This window comes from Salvelinus sp. IW2-2015, linkage group LG25 (genome assembly GCF_002910315.2).
Source record: "Salvelinus sp. IW2-2015 linkage group LG25, ASM291031v2, whole genome shotgun sequence".
Lineage (NCBI taxonomy): Eukaryota > Metazoa > Chordata > Actinopteri > Salmoniformes > Salmonidae > Salvelinus > Salvelinus sp. IW2-2015.
The window spans coordinates 6234136-6245149 of record NC_036865.1 but is presented as its reverse complement, the minus strand read 5'-3'; the positions used below and the strand labels follow the sequence as shown (position 1 = coordinate 6245149).

Genomic DNA, 11014 nt, shown 5'->3' with positions numbered 1-11014 from the left:
AGTTGACTTTGGGCAAAAACGAAAAAATAACGGCTATGTAAAGATCGTCTGTGGTGGTAGAAGGATCGGACTAAAGCGCAGCGTGGTAAGTGTTCATGTCTTTAATATAAATACAAAACTGAACACAGGAACAAAAACAATACACGATAATCAAACGAAACAGTACCGTGTGGCGACAAACACTGACACGGAAACAAACACCCACAAGCCAAAAGTGAAACCCAGGCTACCTAAGTATGATTCTCAATCAGGGACAACGATTGACAGCTGCCTCTGATTGAGAATCATACCAGGCCGAACACAAAACCCCAACATAGAAAAACACACATAGACTGCCCACCCCAACTCACGCCCTGACCATACTAAATAAAGACAAAACAAAGGAAATAAAGGTCAGAACGTGACAGGCTATAAACGGTATAACTGATCAATGCACCATCATACCAGGTCATTCAATGCTTGAAAACAAACAAAAATGGATGAATAAGATATTTGGCTACAGAAGTGCCATTTCTTACTGATCTATACAGCTTCCATCCAAAAACAAATCCTAACGAACTAGCTACGTTGGTCGCAGCATACATGACCAGAATGACACATTGATGAACCACCAAAGGCAAAACCCATTTCTGTTCGAAAATTGAGAAAGACAAGTTGGACAGTTTTTCGTGATCAGAGTCAACAGTTAAAGCAAATTTCCTGCAATTGTACACATTTTGTTCATATGCTATTTGTGGGGCCCCCAACCCCTCCCTGCCCCCCAAAAAACGTTTGTATATACAGTACCAGTCAAAAGTAGCCACCCTTTGCCTTGATTGACAGCTGTGCACACTGTTAGCATTTTCTCAACCAGCTTCATGAGGAATGCTTTTCCAACAGTCTTGAAGGAGTTCCCACATATGCTGAGCACCCGTTGGCTGCTTTTCCTTCACTCTGCGGTCCAACTCATCCCAAACCATCTCAATTGGTTGAGGTCGAATGATTGTGGAGGCCAGGTCATCTGATGCAGCACTCCATCACTCTCTTTCTTGGTCAAATAGCTCTTACACAGCCTGGAGGTGTTTTGGGGCATTGTCCTGTTGAAAAACAAATTATAGTCCCACTAAGCGCAAACCAGATGGGATGGAGTATCGCTGCAGAATGCTGTGGTAGCAATGCTAGTTAAGTGTGCCTTGAATTCTAAATAAATCACTAACAGTGTCACCAGCAAAGCATTCCCACACCATCACACCTCCTCCTCCATGCTTCACGGTGGGAACCACACATGCAGAGATCATGCGTTCACATTCTCTGCGTCTCACAGACACGGCGGTTGGAACCAAAAATCACAAATTTGGACTCATCAGACCAAAGGACAGATCTCCACCGGTCTAATGTCCATTGATCGTGTTTCTTGGCCCAAGCAAGTCTCTTCTTCCACAAATTCACTATTAACAAGGCACACCTGTTAATTTAAATGCATTCCAGGTGACTTCCTCATGAAGCTGGTTGAGAGAATGGCAAGAGCTCCCGAGTGGCGCAGCGGTCTAAGGCACTGCATCTCAGTGCTTGAGGCGTCACTACAGAGCCTGGTTCGATTCCAGGCTGTATCACAACCAGCCGTGATTGGGAGTCCCATAGGGCGGCGCACTATTGGCCCAGCGATGGCCGAGGTAGGCCGTCATTGTAAATAAGAATTTGTTCTAAACTGTCTTGCCTAGTTAAATAAAGGTTGAATAAAAGAGTGTGCAAAACTGTCATCAAGGCAAAGGGTGGCTACTTTGAAGAATCTCAAATATATTTTGATTTGTTTTTTGGTTACTACATGATTCCATATGTGTTATTTCATAGTTTTGATGTCTTCACTACTATAGAAAATAGTAAAAATAAGGTGTGTCCAAACTTTTGATTCATACTGTATATGGGGGGGGGGGGGCATCCCTGTAGCAATTTCACCAATGCTAAATACCACATCTTCCAAACAATCACAAATCATAGCTACAACGTTACTCACTGCTCCCAACACCAGCGTAGTAGGCCTTGGTGGCTCTGTCACTGCTGAACTCTGACCTCTCCATTGTAGCGTTGCTAGAGAGCATGTTCCTGTCTGGTATGGGCACATACATTTTGGCCACAACAGTGCTCTTTTGTTTCACTGTCTCACAAATCTGGAATTGTGAATTTACAAAACAAGTAATTAACAGTTTATAAACTACTTATAAGGCCATTTAAACAAATCCTTTATAAAGTGTAGCTTAACATAAAGTGCTACTGGAACAATGTAAGAATATAACATCTCTCAAAAGCCAAAAACGAATGACCAATATTATTGACAGCAAGAGAAACATACCTCAAGCATAATGTTCTCTGGGCTGTGTACTATCTGCATGTTGAACATCTGTTGAATTTGAACTCCGAAGTCACTGTTGTCGAACATGGATGGCTCGGAGGTAGACACATGCTTTCCATTATAGAATATGTTCACTGATACTTTGTGGTTGGCCAGTTCATATCTTCTAACCTTCTCATCACTATAAAATATGAACAAATTGAATACATTGCTAACATCAAAATACATGATCATATATCAGTCAGTGCCAAAGTAAGTGCCATGTTCACTCTCAACTGGAGAGTCTTAAAAACATACATTTCCAATGAATGAATAAACAACAACTAGCTCAAATCTTTCTGCTTCTGAAGAGAATCTTACGGTGGACAGCTACTGGTTGGAGTGACCACCCCACACATAGTAAGAACAGGAACTAGATCGAACTGATCTGCCTCCTGCTTGACAGAATCAGTAGACATCTCCTCTTCTTGTCCTGGAACTGGAGGGATGTATATATCCTCTTTGTTATGCTCCTTCAGCTCCCTACACAGGTAGTGCTGCTTGATCGCTACGTCTCCATCCGTGTAGAGATGTGTCTGCAATAGGATGTTTACACCAACAACAATGCAACAAAGGTTACTACAAACAGCACGGCTATAGTTTATTAATAACAGTTGTGTTAAGAGATTGTCAAGAGAGAAGACACTTGCTTTCGTGTGCTCATCTGTCCCAGTTCTGTTTGTCGTGCTGTCAGTGATCCTTGCCTTCACTCTGTGAATGAGATTAATTGCAATGAAAAAGATACATTGCAATGCTTTCTAAACACTTCCTGGTTACAACCATAGAGTTGGATAGAGGCCAGACTTGACCCAAAGATTTTTTTGTATCATGGGAAGTGCCACTGACGGCCATTCACCATTTTGAAGTAGTCAAATGGATGTAACTTGCTCTGGGTTAAGCAAGGTTCACAGAATTCCATCCAGGTCAGCAGGGAGGGTCAGCCAATGGATTATACTCCAGAGCAAACATTCCATAACTGAAAGTGGCAGTAAATCACCAAACTTGGCTTTATACCTGTTCAGACTATACACACTACAACACACTAGTTGTAGTATGCACCTTTCAGTTTAATCACGAACTGTCAATACACTCAAAGAAGTAAAAGAAGAAATTGAAAACTTTAAAATGAGCGTAGCCTTAAATGGCTCTGCCCATGCTTTCACAGAAACAGCCATTGTAAAGACAGGAGATGCGTTCTCTAGTATCTCTATGGTAACAACTGCTCTATCCTAAATGTTGAACACATGAATAGCCTACTTTAAGATGATATCCCACTGTATGCTTTGCAATGACTTTAAAAGTCAATGTGAGGATGAAGAAATATAAATCCAATCAAAATCTAAATGTATTGGTTACATCCGCCGAGCCCATTCCCAACAATGCAGAAAAATTATTGCTCAATTTTTAAAAAAGGACATCGTAACACAATCAAATAACAATAACGAGGCTATCGAGCGATGTGTGTTGTTCATGTGATATGACCCATGACGTACATGAACGTTTATGACCAGAATTTGCATGTACAGCATATTTAGGTCTATTCTATGTCAAAATAATACAAATGATGCTTACTTATGCAGCTGTAATTTCACAGTGGTGTTCACATAGCCGTTCTTGGCCCTGAGGGTTTTGATTCGCTTCCAAGCAGCAACAAGGTTCCTCACCAGAGAGATGTCTGCCTGCCTCTCATTCTTCAGTGCTACATGGGTCTTTCTGCAGTGAGCAGATTCATTAAAGCAATACCTTTAAAAAACATAAATAATCGTATTTCTTAGAACAGAAATCCCTCTCACCGTATTTCCTGTCTCAGATCCCGTAACTTTGAGCAAGGAGCAGTTTCATCAGTGGTGGTCAAAGCTGTTTCTGACTTCTTCAGTCCGCTTAGCTACCAGGGTGAGGTACAACATTTTATTGCAGATTAACAATATACTACTGTGTGACTGCATTACTTTCCCCCAAATGATTTCAATTGTAAGTCTTATGATAGTGTTGTACCTTGTCCTGCAGAGAGGTAGTTGCACCCTTCATCTCACGGGTTTCATAATGCTCATAGAGCTCATACAGTCTCTGAGCCAACACATGCTCTGTGCTAAACAGGGGATGATGGGTGAAGTTCAGCCTGGCTAGGTTCAGGTCAAGCTGCCACAGCCCTGCACTGCCCTCTGCATTAGAGACAACAGATCCTGCACTTCGCAGTTTATCAGGCTGTAAGACGACATGGTATTACTGACTGGCTGTAGGTGCTTCAAGCATGGTATTAATGACAGGTGGGATTAGGTCAAGTGTCTTTAAAAATGGGTTTTGCATCAATGAAAAGAGGGACTTTATATGTAACAAGCCATTCCACTCATAAGACATTACAACATTACACATTTTACATCACACATAGTAGACTCAAGGACAGACTCACCCTCATGTGCACCGTGGCCAGACAAGGAGACTGGCATGAGAATGGGAAATCTACTTTACAATGCCAATACTTCTGGATTGGGTCCGGAATAGCAATCATGCAACCATTCTCTCCAAACCAGGACTGTCCCTGAACGACAACAAGTGCACAGCATCTCCGCTCACTTTTGCTTACACATAATAAAGGTCAACGTGGTACTTTGCTGATAAAATGTCGACAAAACCAGATAAAATGTAATGTGCCTTTATATCAGCAATTTTACATTTTAGTCATTTAGCTAAGCAGTATACTGTACATAGCATAAAATGTTTCATTAGAGCCGATTCCATATATTTCCTGAATGGTAAAAGGCACCATTTGATGACATCTGAATGTAAACATGAATACTCCTCTTTCCTGTGCTCATTTTAGATATTGCGTAACACGTTGTTTCATAACCAGAATTCTAAAGAGAGCCATGAAAAGACTGCTCATATGATGCGATTAAATTATTACAAATATGTATTATGTAACCCCTATATCAGTCAACCTTTACTCCCTAAACATACTGAAATACAAAATAGAAAATATTGTGATTATGTACCGGGAATGTACTTATTATCGATATAACATGAATCAATACCTTTTCTTCCTCAATCAGCCGGTTGCCCATTTTGTTTATCATCTTCCTCGGCACTTGGGGCCTCTCACAGACATAAAACCCTTCATCCTCCAAAAAACGGGGCTTCAAATACCTTGGTATAATCCTCATTTGGTTTACTGTCATCAGATTTAATCAAATGATTCTCACTTTAAAATTCTATTTCCTTCACATGCAGTTATAATAACAGCAAAAGCAACAATAAGGTACTAAACATAAACAGTAGGGGTATCTTTTACATCTCAAAATGTTAACATAAAGACTATAGGTCTACATCACCTGGTAAATCACTGGGTACAAATAAAAGGTCTGGATTTACATCGAGTGTCTCAATATCACCAGGAACAAGAGGATTGTGACACTCATCCACATTCTCAATATCGATGACAGTATCTATCCCACTCTATCATGGAAACAAAATAAACATGATTCAATATAGGCTGCATATTAATAATGTGGCAGCCATTTCATAACACAGTTACATAGGTGAATGACAAAATGTTTTAAAGGCCCAGTGCAGCCGTTTTTATCTCAATATCAAATCATTTCTGGGGAACAATTTAAGTACCTTACTAACCAGGTTTCCATCCAACCTTTTTTTATGCGAGTAAAGTACATGTCGGCTCAAATAATGTCATGACAGGCCTGATGGAAACCGAAAATGTGTGGGTAAACTTTCCAAATGTCAACAACAACAAAAATACACTACACAAGGTAGGATCTTTTTGTCAGTAAAATGTATTATGCGAGAAATGTCGGTGGAAACGCTTTTATGAGCAAATATTGATATAATAACCATCATATCAAAGTAAACTTGGGCGTTTATGTGTTGACATGTTGTGTGGTCCTCCCTGAATTATGATGAACTTCACAGGGTGGTGAAGGTGCAAGGCGATGAGCTTGATGCTCCTTTCCAATGAATAGCGAGGGTCAATTTTTTGTTGTTGTGAGAAAACCATCAGTAGAGTTGAAAATACGATTTTTTATTAGGTACATGGGAATTTAACCGCAAAAGGTATTTTTTATGAGCACTACGTCATCACGCACAGACTTTTATCCTCAACAAGTCAATTTGATGGAAAATGCGCATATTCGTTTTATACGGATTTTAGAATATTTGCATGAAAATCTGTCGCCAATTGTATGGAAACCTAGCTACTGTGATTGTTTTCGATTAAAATGGTCAAAAAGAAACATAAATAGCTTCTTAGCAAAGAGCAATTTCTCAAGCAAGAATTTTGCTAGGACTGAGTGGCCTGAGTGGGGAGGGGAAAATGTGCTGTTATTGGCAGAGATGTTTGAAACTCTCTTTCTTTTTGGTCTATTAACTATTTTCAAGCCAACTTGACACAACTATGGGAAGCATTGGAGTCAACATGGACCAGCATCCCTTTACTCAGTGTATATAAAACTCAGGAAATCACGTTTTTGACTGCACTGGGCCTTTAATACATTTATGATCACAGCTATCTTCGTACATTTTCCAGCAAATGTATATTCTTCACTATTGCTGGGCTACCTGTTGTGAAAGTGTGCCAGTGGTAGGTCCATTCTTCTCCAATTCATCAAATTTATGGCAGAAGAATCGATAGGCTTCTTCCTCTGAGCATGACTTAAAAGAAAATAGTACAAAGACAGGCCAGACTATAAGAGAAACACACTCTCTCATTTAAGTAAGTATGTATCAAATCAATAGTACAACATAATGATGAAAGCCAGACCCAATACCCTGGTCAGACTTCTAGCCAACTGTATAATGCACAAATGACAAGACCTGTATTTTCCCTACCGGCTTGTCAGCAGTCTTCTGAGGTTCTTTTATTCTCACTTCTCTTGCGGCATTGATTTTACTTTGAAGGATTTTTAACTAGATGAGGGAACATAAGGATGACAAGATGAACCTGTTCACATATCGTGGTTATAGCTTTAGTGGAAATAAAGACTATCTCACCTTGTATTCCTGGAGCATGAGTCTACCTCTTTCTTGACTTCTGCTGAGCCTAATATGCGGGGGATGTTGTATCACTGTCAAATGTGGTCACCAAGCGGAGTCAGTAAACACAACACAAAAACAACAATCAAATGCACAATTCTCTACTGAATAAAAAAAAATGATGCAGTACGCCAATACCCCTTTCTTGGATGTACACTCCATCTTGAAGCTGAACCTTTTCCTTATTCTCCTCTGTCATCCTGACAAACAAATGGATATGTCACACAGAACTGTTTCACTATTGCCACGAGTTATAGCCACATGTCTCATCCTCAAGCCTCACCTTGAAGTTGCGCAAAAATGAGATAAACATTTCTTAAATTCCTTTTAATATCTTGTTAGGATACAGCTGGAGCAGATAGCCTAATCATAGTGTTTTTACAGTCTAGTGAGACCTGGCAGACAAGTCACCATGCTATGGTCGCCATGGGATCAAATAAACATTAGATCAAATAAACGAACTACTAGAACAAAGACACAAACTCTCAGGAAAGACAAATAATGGTGAAAGTGTAGGAAAATAACACCCAATTGATAAGTACTAGCTAGCTAGTTAGACTCTCAGCACAGATGAAAGGGGTTAGCTAGTTCTAATATTTTCTCTCAGCATTGCTAGCTAGCTACTAGTAACGTTAGCTAGTTTGCTCGCTAGCTAGGTTCCTCCCAAATGCATACTTATACCTAGCCAGCTAAAGTTAGCTAGATAGAACTTGATAGGCTTTGCTTTAGACAGCTCCCTCACTGTAGCTAGACAGCAGCTGATTGACCATACATGTAGCTACTAGGTATTATGTTTATGTAACATAGCTACTGTACCCAACGAAAGTCTGAGATTTCTTCGCCATAATTTCACTGCTCCACTGTCATGTTAGCTAGCTGTGCCCACACGTCAGAGCGCGCTAAATCAACGTTCAATCAACGTTCTCGTCTTTGTACAAGCTGGCAGATTCAGCACTGGTCAGCTCCTGGTGCTGAAACTCAGCTACGACAGACAGATTTGGCTGCTTGCTGAAATATTTTTACAAATTTAGCAAGCCGGACACTTCAAGAATGTATAAAATGTATCTAGACCATTTAAAAGTGTTTTGCTTAATTAGCAGCTTCAAATATTAAACTGTGTGACTCTGAAGAAAGTTTAAAATACTTGGTGATGGAACGTTGATGTACAGTTAGGTTAATAAATTCGTTTTATCAAATCTATCACCATGAGGTTTGAGTTGCACCATTGAGTAAATCCATTGTACAGACCTGATTGTAAAGGTTCTCTCTAGTGAATGAAAGGTGCGTGGGCGGGCTTCTGTCAATTCAAAAGGGAAAAAGTATTTCCTACAGGATTTTTTTCATTTTCGTACTTTCCTCTTCAATGTTATTTTTGATTGGTCGCTGAAATGGCTTCTAACCAATCAGCCGGCGTCTGCTACGGAGGAAGGAATAAATGCAAGATGGCTCCTCATATAAAATCAGCCTCCTGTGTTCCGTTTAGAGGACAACAAAATTACTCTTTAAATCGTATTAGATTAAAGTACTTATCTGGGAGTAGTGCTGAAGGTTGATACAAGGTTTAAGGTGATATACGTGTAATACGTGGCAAGTAACTGACGAAGAAGTTATTGAAGAGACAAGAGGGACCTACTTTGAAGCCATGATTTGTTGAACTAATTTCGACTGGTTTCAGGTGGTGAGCTGTGTGACTAAAGAGAGACGCACCAGGGCCTCCTTTGCTAGGCTCGCTAGCTATCGCATTGGATTAGCGTCAAGTAAAGAGGATAACTTTTAAAATAAATGATAGCATCTGTTAAATGCGGATCACAGAAGAGCACATTTACGCATTCAATTAATCGTCATGGCCGTGTCAAGGTAAGATTCCCTAGCTAGCCAACTAACGTTAGCTATTCTTATCAAAGATGATTAACAAATAGTTAGGTACTTGTTAATTAGCATGAACAGGCAATGTCATTATCATTCACGGTGGTGTTAACTAGCTAACGTTAGCTCTAACTAAATTAACGTTAGCTAGCTATTTCAATTGGCCAGCCAGTTTTACTGAGGTAGGTCGCTAGTTAGCATCTACACAACAGCTATTGCCAATTAGCTAACATTATGTATTTTTTTTAGCTAGCTAACGTTAGTTACTAACAGACCTGTATAGCATACAATTGATCTTGCTAATATGTTTAACGAGACATGTTACTTGTAGCTAACCGTTAATTGATGTGCAATCTGCTTGCAAATGTGCCAGTCTGTCATCCTTGCAAATTAGATTATAGATTGTGTTCATCCAGAGATTTATTTTGATGAGATTAGTCTCCCAAACGTATGGTTATTGTACGGTGGTTGGTTTCCCTTGTGTCATATCTTGTAAATTTAGTTTGCTAAAAAATATCATGGGCAATCGTGTCTGATAGTTTGTCTAGTCAGGCTCGCAAGAAGATGCCTATTTGAAGCCTTCAACTAAAACATAGGCTATAAATCAGCTGAAGGCTTTATTTATTTATATCTATTGACAGTTACCCTCCAGCCAATTTATGAATCTATAATTCTAATGAAATGCACATTGTATAATCAAGCTGCTGAACATCCTCATTTTGATATGAAATTATGTAGTTAGTAGTACAATAACAATGAATAACAAATCCAAAATGCTCCACCCTGATCATTTGCATTGAATGGCCAAAGGGGAAAATACTTTTTCTGCCTAAACTATTCCTAATCCACGAAAGATGTACCCATTGCTTAACCACAACTGTATTCATCTGTAGCCTAGAGATTGTTGGATTTGTTTTACTTTGAGTGGGATGGGCATTTTGCCACACTGAACAGCGTCGCTGTTTTTAATGGCACTCTTATTTTTAGCAGAGATGTGTTCAACGCTCCTATCAAACGGTAGTAATATGCACAGTATACTCTAGGTTCGAATGATTGTCATAACTCATTTAATGGTTTGGATATGAAGTGCCCTCCCTAGTGTTATATACACTGCAAAACTGAAGTGTGTGTGTATATACACCTTATTTCACAAAGCAGAAGTTCAAGTTCCGACTTAACTCCAGTGTTGTCGACAGGATTCTTTTACAACCCTCCATGGCGTTGATATCCTTTAGTTACATTTGGAAATGCCCCAAAAATGAATGCAACTTCTCAAGTCTCTTAAAATATATGCAATGTAGACCAATGCATGCATATGCTTATTTTCTGATCTACTTGTTTCCTCTTTTCTCTCTCTCACTCTTTCTCGTTCTCCAGGCTTGATCGTCTGTTCATCCTGCTTGACACCGGAAGTACACCGGTGACGAGGAAGGCTGCTGCCGTACAGCTGGGAGATGTGGTCAAGCTCCACCCGCATGAGCTCAACAACCTTTTGTCGAAGGTGGGTGCTGGGCTTGTCCTCATCAGTGCCCACAGTCAGGTTTCTATCTACATCAGGGTTGTATTCATTAGGTACCAGAAGGAAGAAAAGACTCAAACGGGGAGAGACTACTTGTTCTTAAATGTTATTTTTTTCCCATTTTGCTACAATGGGGGGCTAATGAAAACGATCCAGGGATTCATGTTGTCAGCTCCCCACACATCTGCCTGCAGTGCTGCCAAAAGGACATCCATACT

At 39.9% G+C, this 11014-nt stretch overlaps 1 protein-coding gene and 1 long non-coding RNA gene across 2 annotated transcripts in view; one reads left to right on the top strand and one right to left on the bottom strand.

Moving 5' to 3' along the window:
* Positions 1-48: 48 nt before the first annotated feature.
* On the bottom strand, positions 49-8711 carry LOC111951703 (uncharacterized). Its single transcript, XR_002875640.2, has 10 exons — positions 8660-8711; positions 7550-7611; positions 7370-7443; positions 7208-7285; positions 6938-7030; positions 4364-5821; positions 4162-4253; positions 3941-4081; positions 2330-3079; positions 49-2147 (listed from the first exon to the last, which is right to left on the bottom strand). It is a non-coding gene; the product is annotated as an uncharacterized lncRNA (long non-coding RNA).
* A 120-nt stretch (positions 8712-8831) lies between these two features.
* The window catches only part of LOC111951808 (TATA-binding protein-associated factor 172), a 64059-nt gene continuing 61876 nt past the window's right edge, over positions 8832-11014 (top strand). Inside the window, exons 1-2 of the mRNA XM_023970044.2 lie at positions 8832-9268; positions 10655-10778. Of these exons, the coding sequence (XP_023825812.1) occupies positions 9255-9268; positions 10655-10778 (138 nt within the window). The 5' untranslated portion in view covers positions 8832-9254. The remainder of the gene's footprint in view (positions 9269-10654; positions 10779-11014) is intronic.